The sequence below is a fragment of the Pleurodeles waltl genome, chromosome 3_1 (assembly GCF_031143425.1).
Source record: "Pleurodeles waltl isolate 20211129_DDA chromosome 3_1, aPleWal1.hap1.20221129, whole genome shotgun sequence".
NCBI lineage: Eukaryota > Metazoa > Chordata > Amphibia > Caudata > Salamandridae > Pleurodeles > Pleurodeles waltl.
Window position 1 is genome coordinate 381,725,683 of NC_090440.1, and position 20,989 is coordinate 381,746,671.

Sequence of the window (20,989 nt, forward strand, 5' to 3'; positions counted from 1 at the left end):
AGACATTAGGAACAATAAATAAATAGTGCAAAATAATGGTATTTAAGTGCCAGGAAGACATAACCTCAAAGGTAGAATAAAGCTATAGAGAAGCTAACATCGTAACTATTTCTGATGACAAACATTTTAGGCAGGTCCTGAAGGATGTGCAAAATTCTTTTTCACCAAAGTTATTTTCTTGCATTATGAAGAAGGTCTAACTTGTATGATGATAAATTGAGGGATTTTATCCTGAAGATAGCCCCTTGATGTGAAAACCAAGGGTGCCCATTTGAATCTGATGCACCTTTGAGTGTAGTGATGTCGAATCTAGTGAAATATGATGCTTTTTGGGAGCCCACTCAGTCGAGCATTACCATAATCCAATTTTACATTAATCACTGACATTGGCTATGCTTTTGTTATATTTGTTTTTACTATAAGGCAATGTCTGTTTCAGTTTTCGTAACCTGAGGAAAGTTGAAGCTCACCAACTAGGCGATCCTTGGATGCTGTAAATATTACACAATAAAGCGGTTCCAAACAAATCAGGCCCCTGTTACTTTCTAAGTGCTTTCGCACAGACTGTGGCCTTTTTCTTCCTGAAACTCCTAGTTCTGATGATGACCTTCCAAATTGTCCTGTGAAAACCAAAGGCAAATGGACCAGTACTGAATTAATTTCTCCTGCTTGATGCCTATGAATTTAGCAACGCAACTAATATTCGAGCCAAAACCTGTATCAGGCCATTGCCCTTTGTCGTACACATACCTCTTTTCTGTCCTCATGCAACATTTACACGTTGTGTGGTCACTTGCACAATTAGCATTGTCAAGATACTTCACTTGAATGGCTATGTGTCACCTGCTATTGGTTCTTATGACGTTTTAATTGCATTATTGTTGATTGTCTCCTGAATCATTTATTAAATAACTGATTTATAATGTGAACTATTGAAGAAGAAACAACTGTTCTTCATTGTGACTTAGCGCCCCTGATTCCAGGTAAGTTTTAGTTTACATTGTCCTTTATCATTGTTGAGCAGTTCGACAACACAAAGAGCAATAATTTTCCCTAGTTCATTAGTGGCCGACTAGGAAATGTGTTGTAGTGGTATCAAGTGGGTTTATTATTTATAATGGGCTTCAGTTTCTTCACTTGATAGTTTTTCAAATTGAAAGAGCGGGCACTGGTTTAGATCATTTTTCCCATTCCATGATTTCCCAAGTCTAGCAATGTCTTCTAGATGTATTTCTGTATATTATGACAATTTATATAGCATATTGACTACAGTTTCCTTCTTCCTGTTCAGTGACGAACGTATTAAATTATTTTGACATTTCCAGACATGGGGTTGGACTAGGAATCGGACAACCTGGATTGCTTAATGGCTGCAAGGTCTGGAATAGTTTTTTAGACCATAATTAGCTTTGACGATTTTCATATTCAACCACTTTTCTTTCCTAATACAAATGTTTATTTTTTTGGTAATTCTGCAATTGTTTCTTCAACTCCATATGATCTTCACTGAGTGTAATTTTTCGTCATTTAGTTTCAAGGCACATGTGGTGTCTTTTTATTTCAGCAAGTCTAACACTGGGAGAGGACATTAGGAGTTAGATGATCTTAATGTTTTTTTAGTTGTGCCTATTTGTGATATATTTCTAACAATGTGTCAAACAAACTCGCAAAAAATCTCTGTCACTGTATGATGTACACTTTTTCATTTGTTAAGGCTGGTTCTACTTCCGTGTTAGAGGAGACAAGCATTTTCTTGGACTATAATTATGTATGACACTAGTTATAATTCTTTTAGCAACATTTCTATGTGTTTTAAATACATTTAAAAGTGAAAATAAAATGATTAGACCAGCAAACAGGGCAAATTTCAATTATATCTTTTCTTCCTGACACCTGCCCTCAAAATGAACCCATTTGCCAAATGTTCCCATATGTTTATTGACGTTTGTGGCAGATGTTGAATCTTGTCCAAATTGGAGAAGCTGATGTTGCCGTAGCCCTGATTGACACATAGTTAGACAGAATAAATAATTTGCTCCTTCCATTTCTTAAACATTTGTCTCTGACCTATGAAATATTGACTGAAATATCACAATCTGCACACAGCATTTGTCAGTCAAGCTTCTACACACTGATACTCTCCGGGGGCTCACATCAGACCTCCTAGACATTCTGTTGAAATTACCCCCTCCTGCAGGCACCACATGGTGTGCAGCACCGACCAGATCAGATCTTTTCAAGTATAGATTGTTCAGACCACAGGTTGGTGCGTTTAGAGGGAGCATGTTAGGGTAAAGCTTCAAACATTTATCCCGATACAGTGTCATTTTGCATTGAGTTTTGCACCAACCGGTCAGAGCGAAAAAAGATGAAATTACAATGCCCTGGAGAAAAAGCATGCAATCTGGCTGTGAAAGTTCTAGGTGTACTCATGAGTTGTGTGATACTATAATAAACACTCATTGTCTTTGCAGGCCTTCACTGTTCAAAAGGAAGCAATTAGGACTATCAGCATGGCGAGTGGTAAACTGAGCTGGTTGACACTGACTGCCAGCTTCATTGCCTTATTCACTTCCAGTTTTCAGGTACCTATGGCCTTGTGGTTTTTAACAACAATTTGCTTGTATGTGTACGTATTTATTTAAAAAATACTCGTTATCACTTAACTAACACATGGTCTCTCTGCATGCAGACTTCATCTAGATGCCATTTTAACAATAGAATTTGTTTTTAGAGTTTAAAGTTGTTTTTTAATATTTTTAGGGAAGGAAATTCTAGTCTGTGGACTAAATCACATCTTTCTTCTATACATAAATATTGGATTAGGAGAATGGTAGTTAATTGTGTATTTTCAGACTAGATCTTTAGACTGTAGACATTCCATGTACATTTTAACATGTAACTGTAAATTGTGCCTAACACATGGAAAGCTCTAAATACTAGGCCAATTTGTAATGGAGAAGCTAATCATTTTGGAATCACTCTAGCTGCTTGAGGGCTAGGGAAGTATTGTCGAGTAAGAGTAGGAGCGTGAAGCACGATAATGTTGTTACCTAAAGGTGGTGTAATTAATGCTGGCACATCAGCTGTCAGGCCATTTGTGTTACAGAATTATTGAGGTCACATGAAAGTACACCTTTAAACACCACCTTCCACTCTAACCAGAATACTTACCACATTTTTCACAGTCATTGGTATCTCTTAATACATAAAACATACAGCTTAGAAGAACTGCTTCTGTAGTGGTCTTGTTGAAAGAATTGTGAAAATAGCATTAATTCCTTTCTGACTTGATGCAATGTAGGGAATACAATGTTATTTGGATTGTTTTATGATTGACTGTGATTGTTTCTAGGTTATGCCTAGAAATTATGTTGTCCGTAGATATTCTTTTTTATTGCGGGATTCGACTGTGCTATGGCCATTCACTCCTCAAGTATGCAAAATGTAGTACAGAAGCTGGAGGGCATTTGTAATACTTTTTCTCCTGATTATTTAAAAAAACCTTGCTTTCTATTCTGCTAAACAAATCCTGACTGTGTACAAAACCCTTTGAAACTTGATGGATCAGAAATACTGAAATTTATATTGCCCTGTGACCGGACCATATGCTCATTCACTGCTATGTACTGACTCAAATGTCATTGGTTATGATATTTTTCAACAGATTAATTGAGATGATTGTGCACCCAATTTAATTGTTCAAGACAGACTTTTGATTGCAGCCCACAACCTCCTTACGTTTGCTTTGAAATTCTGATTTATAGGCGAAGGCCCACCTACAAATGAGCTTCTGTTGTTAAAACACTACCTTTTCCATTACCTTTGCAAGAAACCGAAGGCTTGATTTTATTTGAAAGCTTGAGTATTCTTTAGAAATCAATATAATTGATGCTGATATTGCTTGTCCGTTGTTATTTTAAATAGGCAGAGAGGTGAGCCCAGATTTTGAGAGAGCTTATTGGAGTCACTCACCAACCTCTGCAGCCTCTAATTTCTCAAGTTAGCTATAGCTTACTCAGAGATATCATTATAAACTGACCCAATTATTTTCTGCAACCCCCTTCAGCTCTAAAAGAAATATCTATTGTTGGACTTTTTGCCTTACGCAGGGTCATCCCCAGTCTTTTTGCCTCCTTCCTCCTGGTTTTTCTGACCTCTCGCTGTTGGCTCTAGTACTCTGAGCACTTTATCACTGCTGACCAGTGCTAAAGTGCAGGTGCTCTCCCATCTAAAGTTGTATGATTGGCTTATACCTAATTGGCATATTTAATTTACCTATAAGTCCCTTGTACAGTGGAATCTCTATACCCAGGGCCTGTAAATTAAATACTACTAGTGGGCCTGCAGTGCTGCTTGCGCCACCCACTGAAGTAGACTTTCAAACCTGTCTCAGTCCTGCTAGCGCAGGGCCTGTATTCGCAGTTTTCTGCCACAGGGACCTGGCATCTAAACTTACTTGCCAGGCCCATAACTCCCCTTTTACTACATGTAAGTCACCCCTAAGGTACGCCCTAGCTAGCCCTATGGGCATGGTGCCATGTATGTAGAAAGGCAGGACATGTGCCATATTGCATGGCCTGTCCTGGTAGTGACAAACAGCCTAACTTGGTGTCTCACTGCTGTGAGTGCTGCCTTCTCTTAGGATTGCATTAGAAATGCCCTGCCTTATGTGTAAAGGGTATTGTCTGATTTATGAGGGGTAGCGTAGGCGTGTTTGGTATGGTTGTTATGGTGATAATAAATACTGCTTACTGGTGTGGGTGTATTTTTTATTACTATCAAAGAAATGCCACTTCTAGAAAGTGCGCATTTATCTGTGCTTATGACTCTGGTGTTTTGCAGCTTGACTCCAATCCACGTCTGGGCGGGGTGACAGTTGGGGCTTTGTGCATACTTTTCAGACAGCCTATACACAGGGAGGGTGGAGGTGTCACAGAGGTGCATCTGCATACTGAATAGTCTTCCTGGGCTGAGAGAAGGGAGAGGGGGGGTACACCTATATTTGTAAAGGCTGTGCCCTGCCCTCACACCATAGGGTTGTTAACCCCCCACCGATGTTTGGAGCCTGTGCTGAAAGGAGAGAGGGGGCACTCCCAGAACAGAGTTGTAACTGGCTGGAACCTCCTCTCCCTACCATTGTAAAACACTGTAAGAACTGACTATAAGTACAGGGGAATTTTCCCCACAATTTGGAGACTCTTGGAATCATCTTGGAACTGGACACCAAAGGCTGAAAGGACTCACCAGGAACCACCATGGACTGCTTCTGCTGTGCTGACCTGTGACCTGCCTGGTCACTGTGAAGGACTTGCCACTTGCTGCCTTTCCCTTGTGCTGGCCTGTAGCTGGGCCCTCCACCTGAGGACCTTGTCTTAAGATTCTGCTCCCCAGGGGCATGGTGCTGTGGCCCCTGACCCCTGCATCCATTTCTTCACATGGGGTGCTTCTCCGTGGTTGCGGCTGCCATAGTGCTGATTGCAGCGCGCTTATGGAGCCTTGGGAGCTCGTAGGCTCCTTGCTGCATTGTGCCCCTTTAAATAAGATCACCGCAGTGGCCCGGGAAGCTGGAAGAACACTTGCGCACCGCATCGGGTGCAGGCGAGTGTCTGCTCGGGCCCTAGGAGGGGTCTGATCTTCTTGTGGCTTCACGGCAGGACCCGGGGAAGGCGCGGGGAGTGCCGCCTTCCCCCTGGCCTCTGCGTTAGGAGCAGGATGCTCCTTTTCTGCTGTTAGGTAAAACGGGCATTATTGTGCCCCCCCCCCCTTGGTGGAAGGGCCAGTGGAGGTCCGGGGGGGCCCCCAGAGATCGCGGGTCCTGGGAGGGGCCTGTCATTAAACCAGAGGGGGTGCGTGGTGCCCCCCCTCCTGCCCTAAGTTGTTTTTGCTGGCTTTGGCCCCCCTCGTGAGGGCCGGTTGAGGCCCTGGGGGGCCCCCAGTAATCACGGTCCCCGGAGGGGCCTGTCTATAAAAGAGAGGAGGTGCATGTCGCCCTCCTGTGACCCCAGAGTATAAGGGAGGCCCCCGTTTTGCGCATAGGAGTGCCGGGGGCCCCATTGTTTGCCTTCTAGGCACTGGAGGTGCCTTCATCCAACCAGGTACTGTTTAAAGGACCAATATAGTTGCAATCCAAAGTTCTTTCTACAGACTTTTGTTTGATTCATATATTACCTACCTGCGTTTGATGTTTTTACATATGTGTATGCAAATGTTCCTTTTATGGACATGCTTGCTAATATGTTTTTCTAACTTGCCATATGTTTTCAAATGTTCCTACTATGGGCATTTTATGATATTCTTATGACAAGTGCTGTGATGTAATAACGTGTTTACCTGACTACTGCTTATGTTGCAGAATACTGAGTAACCTGTGTGTTATGTGTGACTACTACTAGGTTGCAGAGTAACTAATGTGTAACGTTCTGACAACTGCTAAGGTAGCAAGATAGTACTGATATCTGATGTTTGGTCTGACAATTGGTTGTGTACAATACAGTATATTTTCATATAATCTGGTGTTGTGTTTCCTTTGCGGTGGGGATATTGCGTCACGTGTGTTGTGTGTGTTGTGCAAACGCTTTACACATTGCCTCTGGGTTAAGCCTGACTGCTCGTGCCAAGCTACCAAGGGGGTGAGCAGGGGTTATCTTGGACGTGTAACTCCCTTGCCCTGACTAGAGTGGGTAAGTTCTGCCTGGCTGAGGTGCATACCCTAGCCAACCAGAAACCCCATTTCTAACATCTATTATTCTCTAAGGTTTTCTACCTTGAAGTATAAAAGCACCCTTTCAGATTTGAAATTTGTACCAGCTAGATCTCAGTTTGAGAGATCTATCGGACATTCCTATCCATTGACAACACATCATCAGATAAACAAGCAGCATTGCGCTTCTCCAAAGCTCTAATACGAGGTAGCCTTAATATCATACACTTTCTATGTACTTTCTGATGTGCGTGGGTGTTCCCAACAGTGCTGGAAGTGATGTTTTTCACAGATGTATAAGCTTTGGATGTAAGGGAACTTGGAATATATAGAACTATTGTAATTCTTTCATGGAGTATCTAGACCAGGGTCAGTACAAGGCCATTATTACTTGGCCACCTCATTGCAGTGAGGTCCCATCATCCCATGCAGGCGGGCAAAAGAACCAAACCACTGGTCTGACTGTTCAGTATAAGTTGCACAGCACAACAGTTGTACTTTGCAAAATGATTTGATGTCTCAGAAGAGTTGGGTAGTCTCCACTGGCCCAGAACCTGGTGAAGGAACGCCTTATTTAAAGTGCGTTGGCACAATTAGACCCCACCATTATTTTTTAATTGTCTCAATCAGTATATGCAGCGGAACTTGCCTCGGCATGTTTCTAGATCTCAGTATATGATAGAGACTCAAGCTGCGCTTCACTTATGAGGTCATTAAGGCCCAATCCACCTGTTTCTTTGTGGTCTTGTTCACAAGCTAAGTGGCCTAGCAATTCAGGGTGGATTTCTCCTTTGTGAAGGATCAATAGTGATTTGCATATTTCTTATAATAGCACAGCCAGCCCCAAAACAATGGAATGGATTGATATCCTGAGGAGCTCTCAGAGTTTAAGATGCATTGTGTTAAGCAATTTAAACACCCATTTCTAGTTACAGCCTTATGCTCAAGGCCCCTCAGGCTTACATACCATCCATGCATAGAAAATTAACTCATGGAAAGTATAGAGTCTTTTTTTTAGTTTAATACTCGTATAATCAATGCGGTTCAAATTGCTTTTTTGCAATGTGATCCCATTTGCCTTTTCCACTAGTATTCTACGAAAGACTTTGCGGTGATCTTTGAATTATTCACAGTTTAACTGTGAAAGCACTATTTCTTAATGGATTACTTTATTGAGATGTGCTCATCTGACAACATTTAAATTACTAATATAGACTGAATCATGGAAAGAAAAAGCTTTTCTTTTTATCCGAACTCCCGTACAGTGGCTGCAAATGCACAGTCCCAGCTGGTTTCCTGTGCTATACTCCATTCATAAATTGATCCGTGGGTAGACTAAGAGCTACCTGTCCACCCGCATCCATCTATGTGTCCAGTCAAGGCTATTAGAGAGATGGCTTGTAGCCTGAGTGTGTCCCAGTGCCAGTTTTATGGTTTGGAAAGGAAGGCAATTGATTTGGCTGATGTGTTTAGAAGGCACTTCCATATGTTCAACATGCACAGCTCTCTCACGTTGATTTTGGAAAGCATCAGACAGTCCTGTTATTTATTGAGCCTCCCAATAAATTCTATACCACATGTATTCTGATGTGCACGATACAAGTCACTGGTACTACTTTGTAATATGCTCAGGGAAATAGTTTTCAAAAGTGGTATTTTTATTCTTATTTACTAAAGAGGGACTTAATGATAAAATGTGTGCTGTTCCTTTACTTGAGCAGTTAGTGACATTAATAATAAAGCACTGATTTATTTTATTTATTAATCTGCTAGTGTGTGGAGGAAATGCCCCTACCCTGAGTGTGGATGAATAGCTGCCACATTTAAAGTTCCAGCCATGCACCCGGGCTAATTTCCCCAAAACAACTCCAACTAGCGTTGCAGGACCGCCCAAGTGTCAAAACTAGGCCCAGATGGAATTTTCACTATGCGGGTGTAATTTCTGGCATTTTGCAGGGGAGTAGCTTGGTCAGAAAGATTGGGGGGGGGTGAGTTTCAGATTTTCCAACAATCATGCTGGCATATTGTTGGAAATGGCCCTTTTTGCAGGGTTATCCCTAAATGTTTTGCCTTCTTCCTCCTATTTTTTCAGATCTGTTTTGTTGGCTTTGGGACTCTGGGCACTTTATCACTGTTGATCAGTGCTAAATTGCAAGTGCTGTCTGTCTAAATTGTATCGGTGATTGGTCTGTCTATGATTGGCACAATGGATTTACTAGTAAGTCCCTAGTATAGTGCACCAGATGTGCCCAGGGCCTGTATATCAAATGCTACTAGTGGGTCTGCAGCACTGATTGTGCCACCCACCTAAGTAGTCCTGCACACAAGTCTCAGGCCTACCATTGCAGTGTCTGTGTATGCAGTTTTATTCTGCATTTATTATGGGAGCCCCATGGGCAAGGTGCAGTCTATTTAAAAGGTAGGGCACACACTAGCGCTTTACATGCCATGCTATGGAAATCCTGCTAAATTCGTTTTTCACTGTTGCAAGGACTATCTCTCCCATAGTGTAACATGGGAATTAAATTAAAATATCTTTTAAGTGTATTTTCCCATTGGGAGCAAATAGAGATGTGGAGTTTGAGGTCTCTGAACTCCCGATTTGAAAATACATCTTTTGATGAAGTTGTTTTTTGAATTGTAAGTTTGAAAATGACCCTTTTAGAAAGTGGACATTTTCTTGCATAACCATTTTGTGCCTCTGCCTATCTGCTGAATACACATCTGGGTCAGGATGACAGTTGGGCTGTTTGTGCATTCACTCTAGAAAGTCACACAAAGGGAGCTGAGGTGTGCCCTGCATATCCTGATGGACCATCACCAGGCTGATGGGTCTTCCTGAGATAAAGTGGTGGGAGGACCTGACACTTGCACCTGAATAGGGCTGTGCCTGTCGTCACTCAAAGCAGTCTCCAATCCCTTGGAGTGTGTCTGGGGCCAAGGCAGGGAAAGGCAGGGCCATTAACACTACAAAGAATTCTCTTTGAAGTTTGCCTACTTCAAAGACAGAAATGGGTATAAGTACTGTACATCTGATACCACATAGTTAGAGTCCTTCTGGGAAGAGCCAGATGCTGTAGGAGGGGCGCTCACTCTGCCTGCTGCTTTGCTGTGCTGGCCTGCTGCTAGCTGCTTCTGTCCTGGGAGTGAAAGGGCTGGACTTGGCTTTCTACATCCTGCTTCCAAATCAATCAATCAATCAATTAATCAATTTGTAAAGCACGCTACATACCCGTGAGGGTTTCAAGGTGCTGGGGGGGGAGGGTGCTGCTACTGCTCGAAGAGCCAAGTCTTGAGTAGTTTTCTGAAGGAAAGAAGGTCCTGGATCTGTCGTAGATCCGGCGGGAGGGTGTTCCAGGTCTTGGCGGCGAGGTACGAGAATGATCTGCCGCCGGAGGATTTGCGTCGGATGCGGGGGACGGAGGCGAGGGCGAGGTTAGCGGAGCGGAGATGCCGGGTGGGGGTGTAGAAGCTGAGTCTGTTGTTCAGGTATGATGGTCCGGTATTGTGGAGTGCCTTGAGGAGCTTGAAGGTGATCCTCTTGTTGACAGGGAGCTAGTGAAGGTCTCTTAGGTGGGGGGTGATGTGGCAGTGGTGAGGGATGTTGAGGATGAGCCGGTTGGAGGCGTTTTGGATGCGTTGGAGGAGTTTGGATGAGATACCGGTGTAGAGGGCGTTGCCGTAGTCGAGTCTGCTGCTGACGAGGGCCTGGGTTACTGTTTTTCTTGTTTCTGTTGGGATCCATTTGTAAATTCTGCGAAGCATGCGGAGGGTGTTGTAGCAGGAGGAGGAGATGGCGCTGACCTGCTTTGACATGGAGAGTGAGGAGTCGAGGGTGAAGCCTAGGTTTCGTGCACTGTCAGTGGGTGTCGGTGGGGGACCCAGCGTGGACGGCCACCATGAGTTGTCCCAGGCGGAGGGGGTGCACCCAAGGATGAGGACCTCTGTTTTGTCCGAGTTCAGTTTTAGCCGGCTGTCTCTCATCCAGTCGGCGATGGCTTTTAGTCCCTCGTGGAGGTTGGTTTTGGCGGTGTGCAGGTCCTTGGTGAGGGAGAGGATGAGTTGGGTGTCGTCGGCGTAGGAGATGATGTTGAGGTTGTGCTGACGGGCCACTTGTGCGAGGGGGGCCATGTAGATGTTGAACAGCGTCGGGCTGAGGGATGAGCCCTGGGGTACGCCGCAGATGATGTTGAAGGCTTTCGATTGGTACGGAGGGAGGCGTACTCTTTGGGTTCTGCCGGCGAGGAAGGATGAAGTCCATTCGAAGGCCTGGTCCTGGATTCCTGCTGCATGGAGGCGGGATTTTAGGGTGTTTGTGACATACTGTGTCAAAGGCGGCTGATAGGTCTAGGAGGATGAGGGCTGATATTTCTCCATTGTCGAGGTGGCTTCTGATGTCGTCTGTGGCGGCGAAGAGGACGGTTTCGGTGCTGTGGTTGCATCTGAAGCTGGACTGGGAGGGGTCGAGGATGTTGTTGTCTTCGAGGTACCGAGTGAGCTGAGTGTTGACGATTTTCTAGATGACCTTCGCCGGGAAAGGGAGCAGAGAGATGGGCTGGAAGTTTTTCAGGTCCTTGGGGTCCGCCTTTGGTTCCTTGAGAAGGGCGTTGATTTCGGCGTGTTTCCAGCTGTCCGGGAATCTTGCAGTTTCGAAGGAGATGTTGATGGCTTTCCGTAGGTGTGGTACTATGGCCGTGTCTGCTTTGTTGAAGATGTAGTGTGGGCAGGGGTCTGATGGTGATCCGGAGTGGATGGAGTTCATGGTCTTGCGGGTTTCATCGTTGCTGATGTTGGTCCAGAGGTCAGTCGGCTGGAGTGGGTGAAGTTCGTGGTGGGTGGGGTAGGAGCGTCCGGAGTGTGAGGGAGTTGAAGCTGTCGTGGATGTCCGTGATTTTTCAGTGGAAGGCAGTTGCTAGGGCGTCGCATAGTTCTTGGGAGGGGGTGATGTCGTTGACGGTGGCATTTGGGTTGGAGAGTTCTTTTACTTTACTATATAAATACTATTACCATAAAATACAATACAACTGGGGCTATCCAAAGGTTCTCCAGGTGCTTGGACTGAGCTTGCTTCCTATTAAGAAGTCTCGGGGACATCCAAGACTTCATCTTCTAGTGCCTGGGCTCTCTAGCTGAGAGTTTTAACTTGTCAAGTGGTACCAAATCCACTTTCTGGGCCCTTGGGAGTGAGTTTTGGTGAAACAAGGAAGAAACTAGTGTGCCGACTTTCAGAGTGACTTTGGAACTGGCACCGCTCTCTGACCCTGCACCGCTGCCTGCAGCGGAGCAATGGTCCCTGCTGAATGCAATGACCACAACCTACAATGCAGGCCTGATGCCACCGCAGTACCTCTGAAGTCCTGCCACAGAGTGAGTGGCATGTGATGTGTCACTGATGCCCGTGGGACCCAAACTGTAGCACTTGTGGCCCCGTGGTGTGATCCCAACACCACAAAGCTAACACCACATGTCTTGACCTGCTGTATTCATCAACCCTTCCTTGTCCTAAGGAGCCAGTGCCTCATCACAAACACTGCATCATGTCCTCTGCAACTGTAAGGGACCGACAACTCACCTCCCCTGCTTAGCAGTAAGGAACCAATGGCTCACCTCCCTTGTGACAGTAAGGAACCAACGCTGCACCGACTCCAGTGACGCCTCACCTCCCCAACTTTGTGCAACATCTTTGTTTCTTCATTGTTTTCCAAGGTACTGTAATCAGGGTCCATGCGACTCCGTGGCCAATGCAGTCCCCCTCAGGTGGTGCTGGACTGTTGAAAGTGACTCCGTCAAGCCTTCGTGATAGCCCCAGTTGTATTGTATTGTATGGTACTAGTATTTATATAGTGCTTACTACCCCTGACAAGGCGTGGAAGCACTTTTCGGCGAGTAGCACGTTACTACGGAACCCAAAAGGAATTAGTGGTGGATTAGTATAGGGAAATATGAGTACAGTTTTAGTATTGTTATGAGTTAATTTGAGCTGCGGATATGTGAGTTTGTTAGTTGGATTGACTGGAGTAATGGAGGGAGGGAGGAGGAAAGAATCAAGAAGTTTTAATTGGGAGTGTATAGTAATAGGATTTAGGCTTGGGATGAGTAAAGGGGGGATGGAGGAGGGAAGAGTCTGTGCAAAGGGTTAGGGAGATCATAGTAGCAGGAGGGGGGTTTGGATAAGTTAAAGGTGAAATAAATGAGGGAGAATTTAGTAGGGTTGTTTGGAAGATCATAGTAATAAACTGAGGTTTGGGTGAGTAGGATGTGGAAGAGAAGGGAAGAGCTTAGGCAGGGTTATTTAGGAGATGAAAGTAGTAGAATGGAATTGGGATGAGTCAGAGTGGGAATGGAGGATAGATTGATAGAGACATGACATATGGTGATGGGCAGACAAAGTAAAGCTTAAGAGAGAGTAAAATATTTTTTATTTATACTTTTTTATGTATCTATCTATATATATATGTATGTATATATATATATATATCTATATATATATATATATATATACACACATATATATATATATATATATATATATATATATATATACACACACACATCTTTGATCATTATTTTTATTTAATTTATTTATTCTTTATTATTATTAATATATATATATATATATATATTAGATGTATTTATAATTTGAATTTTATTTATAGATTGTATTTTATTTTTATTTATTTTTTTCTCTAGTACAGTAGGACTAGAGTAATAAAGAAATAGATCTGTAAGTAGATAGTAAGGGAATATCTGTCCAAGGAATATAATAAGGGGTATAATATGAGAAGAAAAGTAGTATTGTATAAACACAGACTTTCAAGATTTGTAATATTTGAAGTTAAATAATAAGTGTATTTTTCTAACATTTATTTATCTTTACTCAATTTTTGAATAGACAAATACCTATGATAATAAACATTTGATCAGTGTGATATAAAATGAGAGCAGTATCTAATCTAATCTAATATAACAACTTTTATAGGAGCTATGCAATGACATATGGACATGTTAAGCATAGAATAACATACACACATATATACACACACACACATACATACACAGATGAATACACACACATATACACACATATATGTACATACATATACATATTTAAACTGTGAGTAAATGTACATTATTTAAACAGGTTTAAAGAGTATGTGTGTAGTTTATTGTTATGACATAGTAGCGATACATATTTTCTAAGGAACTATATATATCTAAAATATACACATAATCAAATAAAAAATAGTTATCAACACAGGCATATGCAGTCCATAGCTGCTTGAAAATGGTAGTTATGAAGGAAAGAGCCAACTCTTGAGTAGTCTTCTGAAGACAAGATAGTTATCTGTAGATCTTATAGTTGGGGGTAATGAATTCCATAGTTTGGCTGCTTGAACGGAGAAGGATGTACCATCTACAGTCTATAGTCTATAGTTTAAGTTATTGTGTTTCTAAGTGCTAAACTACATTTAGGGGGTCATTACAAGCTTAACCGCCGTGCGGCCGCCAATGCAGCCGCACTCCCGCAGTCCCCATTACAACATCCCCGGCGGTGTTGCGGCCGTGCGACGGGTGCAGTAGCACCCGTCGCGCTTTTCACTGTCTGCTACGCAGACAGTGAAAAGCTGCACGGGACCCTGTTAGGGGGTCCCTGCACTGCCCATGCCGGTGGCATGGGCAGTGCAGGGGCCCCCAGGGGCCCCAGGACTCCCCTTACCGCCAGCCTCTTCCTGGCGGTGCAAACCGCCAGAAACAGGCTGGCGGTAGGGGAGTCATAATCCCCAGGGCAGCGCTGCTTGCAGCACTGCCCTGGTGGATTATCACCGCCGGGCCTAAAACGGCGGGAAACCGCTGGCCTCGGCGGTGCGACCGCGGCGCTACCGCCGCGGTCATAATATGGGTCTCCGTACCGCCAGCCTGTTGGCGGTACGGACGCCACTTTAGCCTTGGCGGTCTCTGTCCGCCAGGGTCGTAATGACCCCCTTAATCTTTGAAAATTCGTATCTTTACATGTGTATGTTGAATTTTTTTTGTTTTGGTCTCATTTTACTCTGATACATATTGACTAGTTGTCTAAACTGGTGTGGAATACTTTTGTGGTGTCTTCACTGTGTTACTGTGTGTATAAATACTTTACACATTGCCTCAGAGATACGCCTAACTTCTTGAACCAAGCTACCAAGAGAATGACCAGGCTTTATCTAAGCTCTGTGACTCCCTTACCCTGACTATAGAGAGGGTCCCTACTTGAACAGGGTGCAGGCAACTGCCAACTAGAGACCCCTCTTCTGCCACATGTAATGTCAAAAATACATTATTGAAAAGCACGGCACATGAGAGGGAATTAAGGGGCAGTGAAAATGGAGATATTTGCAAATAATAGGGGTACTAAGTGAGAGAAAATACTATATTTTGTAAAATAGCCAACATTTTTGAAGATTTTGACAGCAGTGAGGGAGAGTGTGTGTAGGCTTTTGTCTTTGTTTTTTAAATAGTTCTTGTGAAATCAGACAGATACCACACCATACCCGACTAAAAGCACCTGTGCCCAATTACTTTTTCAGAAAATACATATATTAGGGGAGTGTAACACCCCAAACACCTCCCTGAAGCTACACCCCTGGCGTTTTGCACTACACTTGTTATGCGAAATGCTCAAAACTATGCCATTTTATGAGCTGCATGATTCGGCTTGAGTGTGGAAAATCCTAAAATAGGAGTATGGAAACAATGTGAACAAACAGAAAGCAAGTGGCTGTGGTTCTTTTTTTGTGCAATTTCGTATCATTTTTGATGCAAAATGGCATATTGTGTTGCTCATGTAATGTCGTGCAACTTTCCAAAAATGTCACTTAATTATGGAGGAGGAAATTACTCACATTTCACACACTCCTAGTCAAAACAATGTAATGGCAATTCCATCATGAGTGTGTGGGATAGGGAAATTACTGTTGTATAATCTGAATAATGGAGATGACCCACAAGTTAGGGATACATTTCTACCGCAGATAAGGCAGGCCTTCCAACACCATGGAGCTGGTTGTTCTGCATCAGCAGTCACGCCACATTGGTGCTTTGACTCCCAGAGCCAGCTGAGGTTCTGCTGTTCGAAACACAGTGATTTCACTCTTCTAAGACCCTTGTTGGCAGCGGCCTATTAAATAGGATGGATTTTCCCACCTATAGAGTTATCAATACCAGTGGTAGTCTGGGGTGGGGAAATTCCTGCCCATTTCAAGTTGGACCCTAAGAGTCCTCTAAGAAATGAGGAATTACCCAAGGTATCTATAAGTCTGGGTCTGATTCCCCCCAGTAATTCCTCATTTTTTCACATATTTTCAGACAAATATTTCAGTTGAAATCTCCAGGTAAGAATTAGACAGTTCCATGGTGTACCTGTGGTTCTCATTATTCTGATGAGGCCAGAAATTGTTGCTACCCGACCTATCATAAGTAAGAAGCCACTCATGATAAGTGCCTGGATGAGATTTGGGAACCTAGAGGTGGTCAGAAAGCGCATGAGCTGATTTTTTGCAGATGTCATATTACTGCCCACCTCTCTAGGCTGCTCCCATTTGAACAATATATGCAAAAATGTATGTTTCTTTTAAATCAATCATGGTTTTATCATTTGAACAATGAATTTATATGATGTTTGGAAGCATCTTAAATCGATCTACTACATGAAACCTCTGAATTCTAAAACATTTTGTTGTATATTCATGTGATCTGTCTATGCTATGGTACTAAAGAAACTAATTCCCATATAGTTAATTTAATGTGATTGCCTTCGACCGGTATGTGACGCAGGCTTGCTCAACACTTGCTGCATACTACCTTCAATGTTGAAGTCTTGTAACATCTTCGCCGTATTTAAAAAAAAAAAATCAAAAGTATAATAGGAATGTGTTAGGCACAGGCCACAAATTCTTCAGCCATCTCATTGTAAGCCTTTGTGTTGCATTATAAGAAGAATGCCATGACTGTGTGGGCAGATGTTGCCTTTACTCAGGCCCCCCGGGGACATTCCATTTGTTACATTAATTTTTTTGTCATGCCATTTCTTCCTGAGCATTTTCATTGAAGACTATCTCATCAATTGTCATTTTGTCATAATATAGTGAAAAATATATGTCATCTTTTTTTTTAGGATAGGGTGGGGGGAATGGATAAAGAGATAAGTGTGGAAGGGTAAAGGAGCAAGAAGCTAAAGAGGTAATGTTAAGGTTAGGGCTAAGGTATTAAGGATAAGGTAAGAAGGCAGGAGATAGGGACTTAAAGGTGTTAATGTAAAGGGTTATAGGTGATGGGGTTCAGTATAAGGGTAAGAGTAAAGTTAAGAATCAGAGCTTGAGCATAAGGATTTGAGGTAAAGGGTATGTTTAAGAATAAGGGGTTTAAAGTATTGAGGTGTAAGTTAAGAAGGGTAAAGGGACAAGGGATTAAGAGCTTAGGTTGTAAAGATAAGTGGGTACATGTAAGATGGTAGGTGTTTAAGGACAAGTAGTTAAAGGTAAGGGGACAAATGTATAAGCAGCTAGGGATGTAAAGGTAAGGGGTAAGTTGAAAGGCTAAGGCTAATGGTAAGGAGTTAAAGATGAAAGGTTAGAGTTAAAGAGCCTAAGGGTTGCAGGACAATGAGTTAAGAGTTTAAGTGTATACAAGTAAAGGTGTAAATGTAAGATGTTATGCTTACAGGGCTATGGTTAAAGGCTTAGAGGTTAAGGATGTGAAGATAAGGGGCAAATAAAATCGGTTAAGAGTAAAGGATTGCATGCAAAAGTAAGAGGCAGGTGTAAATGTTAAGGCAGGGGTAAAGATAAAGGGGTTAAATGTAAGAGAGAACAACATTAATGATAAGGTTTAGGTGATTAGTGTAATGGAGAAATACGCAAAGCGTCTGCAGGTAAAGAATTAATGGTAAGTATACAGGGTTAAGGGTAAGTGCTAAATCGTTATGTGTAAAAGGGCAACAGGGTAAGATAGTAAGGGAGTTAAGGTAAGGGATAAGTGGGCATGATTACGCATAATGGGTTATGGGCAGGGTAAGGGGCAATGGGCTTGGAGTGTAACAGTAAGGGGGTAAGTATATATCTCTATATATAATGAATCTATAAAAATGAGTTATGTAAAAGTCACAAGATAAACGTACAAATGATGAAATGGTGAAGAAGAAGTATTAAAAACGGCTTAACCACTAAATGAAGAGGAAATGATAGTTAAGGAAAAAGCTGAGAGTAAATGGTAAACAAACTGCAGATGAGGAAACAGCATTTATCAAAGTTTGCCTGCAACATTTGGTTTACTACACACTTGTATTTTCAGCTACAGTTGCCGCTTGCACCAATTAAGGTTGAAATCCTCTCATATGTCTTTCTTTATGGTATGGTGGACTGAGATTTTCATTTATCATTTGTGCAAGCTGAGACTGAACCCCTGTAAGGAGAGCCTTCACCCTCTACCATTACTTTTGTTGGGTCAACCGTGATCAATAAATAAGTTGTCCCATTATATGTGTGCACCCTAGAATGTCCATTCACCACCATGACAGGTGTAGTGGAAGTAACTTTATCCAGCTTTTTACTACCAATGGCATCACAGAGTGGAAACCTTTTTCTACCCTTAGCCCAGGGGCAACCTTACAGTTGCTGCTGAAGAGGTACAAAAAGTGCAAGGAATGGAAATCACAGAAATGAATCCAAGCATTCTGATTCTTTTTAAGACTGACCTAAAACAGCTTTCGCTGTCTTTTGTGCCTCATGGTTTTCAAATCACATTATAAAAAATTACATAAATAGAGACTCAATCAAAACTCTTTTTCCATTGGTCTTGTCAAATGTCACTTATATAGTGCTTCCTTCCGTGACAGCTTAAAGTAGTTGTCAATTGACCTGTCCACTTCAACTATTGGATGCCCTCACTTTGAACAACTGCATTTTCCCCTGTACATTATACATATACCTACAAAATAGTTCCTCAAGAACAGAACTTTTTAGACACTTGTACTTCTCAGTGACAGCTAAATACTATGTTTAGTAGTAGGGTGATCAACTATTTGAATAACACTCATGACGTTTATTGTAAATTGCAATCTTGACTTACGACTATTCTTTAGAAAAACAAGCACACTGCAATAGGCAGCAAGAGTATATATACACATATCTAGATTGAAGACACATCCCCTCCGCTTTACGATTGACATTTCACATAATCGTTTCTAACTCCAGAGGGACCTTCAGTAATGACTTGAGGAACTGCAACAGCTTTGCAGTCCTCACACTTCATTCCGATGCACTGATATAGGAGTAACATGTATTCTTTGTGTGCACAAATTCCAGTATGTTAGAGTTATGCCAGAATAGTTGTGAAGTTGCTATTCTCCATTGGTGCACATTCTGAGAAAGGACAGTTTAATACTAGAAGTCACTCCATGCAAATGTGATTTTGCAGAAATTATCATGGTTGTTTATTGAACTTGTATTAGAAAACCTGAGCTCACATGCAAAGCAGTCCTGTATGTATTTCCACAAGATATCAACATTGTGTGCCTTTTGCATAACTTGCTCTTCCAAAGTGCAAGTCTACATTCAGGAAGGGATATGATGCCATTTTCTCTTTTGCGAGGCCGTCTTTTGGTAGTATAGTTCATCAAACCGTACATTTCAATTGAACTCTTCTGTGAGGATCTCTCTTGCTAGTACTGAGCAACTGCAGCTTTCCTTCTGCATCTCCATTATACGCTTCTTTTAGGAACTCTGTTGATAGGAGAGTGCAACAGGTTATCCATCTACATTGTACTCTTCTTTGAGGGCCTCCGTTGGTTGTATAGCACAACTGCAGCTTTCCATCTATGTTGAAGTCTTATCTGAGGAAGCCTGATGGTAGTATAGCAAAACAGCAGCTTTCCATCTCCATTGTACTTTTCTGTGAGGACCTCTGGTTGTTGGAGTGTGCAACATGTTTTTCTTCTACATTTTACTTTTTCTGAGAGGAACTTTATTGGTGGCTTAGTTCAACTGCAGCTTTCTATCTACATTGCACTCTCGTGTGAGGAGCTCTGCTGCTAGCATAGTGCAGCTGCACATTTCCATCTACATTGCACTCTCCTGTGAGGGTCTCTGTTGTTAGTAGAGCACAAATGCAGCTGTCTAGCTCAGTTTTACTGTTCTGTGAGGACCTGTGTTGGTACTAGAGTGCATCAAGTTTTCCATGTATAGTGTACTGTTCTACAAGGATCTCTTTGTAGTATAGCAGAACTTCAGCTTTCCATCTCCTTTGCACTCTTCTGTGAGGTCCCCTGTTGGTAGTATAATGCAACTTCCGCTTTCAATCACACTTGCATCCTTTTCTAAGGACAACTGTTTTCAGTGCAGTGCAAACATCTTTCCAACACTTGTCTGAAGCTGAAGAAATCTTGGACCTAGGTATAGGTCAATACAGTGTGCACTTTGTGAGGAGGTCACCTTTTCAGTGCACAGTCATGCTTTTGTTTTGCATGGTGTAAGTATGATTTCTCATTTACCCAGAATAAATATGGAGGCTGCATAACTCACTCTTCTGAAGCTTATGTTTTGTTCTTTTACTGATATTTCTGTGTATAGTTATTGCAAATATAGATTGCAAAAAAAGTTTAATTTGATGAACCATTGAGTGTTCACCAAGAGAGAGCTGTGACACTCAGAAAGTGCTGCCATTGTCTGAATTTTACATCACCTCCTGGCCTCCTCAGATATTAATCTTTTATTAGAGTCTCTTTAGCACAGCTTTAGTTCTCTCCCCCTCTGCATTATAATGGTATCCCATAATACCTGCCTTCCCTTTAGTACAACTGCAGTCTTCCATCTTCTGTGAGGGCATTTGTTGGTAGTATAGCACAACTGCAGCTTTTTATCTCCATTGAATTCTCTGTGGGTATTATTTGACTATATAATGCAACTTTAGCTATCAAACAATTGTATTCTCCATTGAGGACATCTGTCAGCTCTGTAGTGAAAGTGCGGCTTTCAGAGTCCTAGCTTGGTTTCCAATAGCTACCTCATAGCACTCTGGGTGAAATGAGGACCGGCCTTTTAAATCTTTGGGCTGTGCAGAAACTCATGTCTCCTATTCTGTCATTGATAAACAAAACAATTACCTTGTATATACAATCCACAAATGAAATGTGTGATGACAAAGGGCCCATTTCCTATGGGAAATATATATCAGTGGATGGGATACCTTCACAATTGTTACGGAGTAACTCATCCACCAAAATCTAAATCAGGCCCAAAGTATACTTTTTCAATA

General features: G+C 42.3%; 1 protein-coding gene across 2 annotated transcripts in view; it reads left to right on the top strand.

The window, feature by feature from the left end:
- The window catches only part of ADAMTSL3 (ADAMTS like 3), a 2,197,206-nt gene that overhangs the window by 21,508 nt on the left and 2,154,709 nt on the right, over positions 1-20,989 (top strand). For both annotated transcript variants that reach the window (XM_069222572.1, XM_069222573.1), the window contains exon 2: positions 2,475-2,585. In XM_069222572.1, coding sequence (XP_069078673.1) covers positions 2,514-2,585 — 72 coding nt within the window. In that variant the 5' untranslated portion in view covers positions 2,475-2,513. The remainder of the gene's footprint in view (positions 1-2,474; positions 2,586-20,989) is intronic.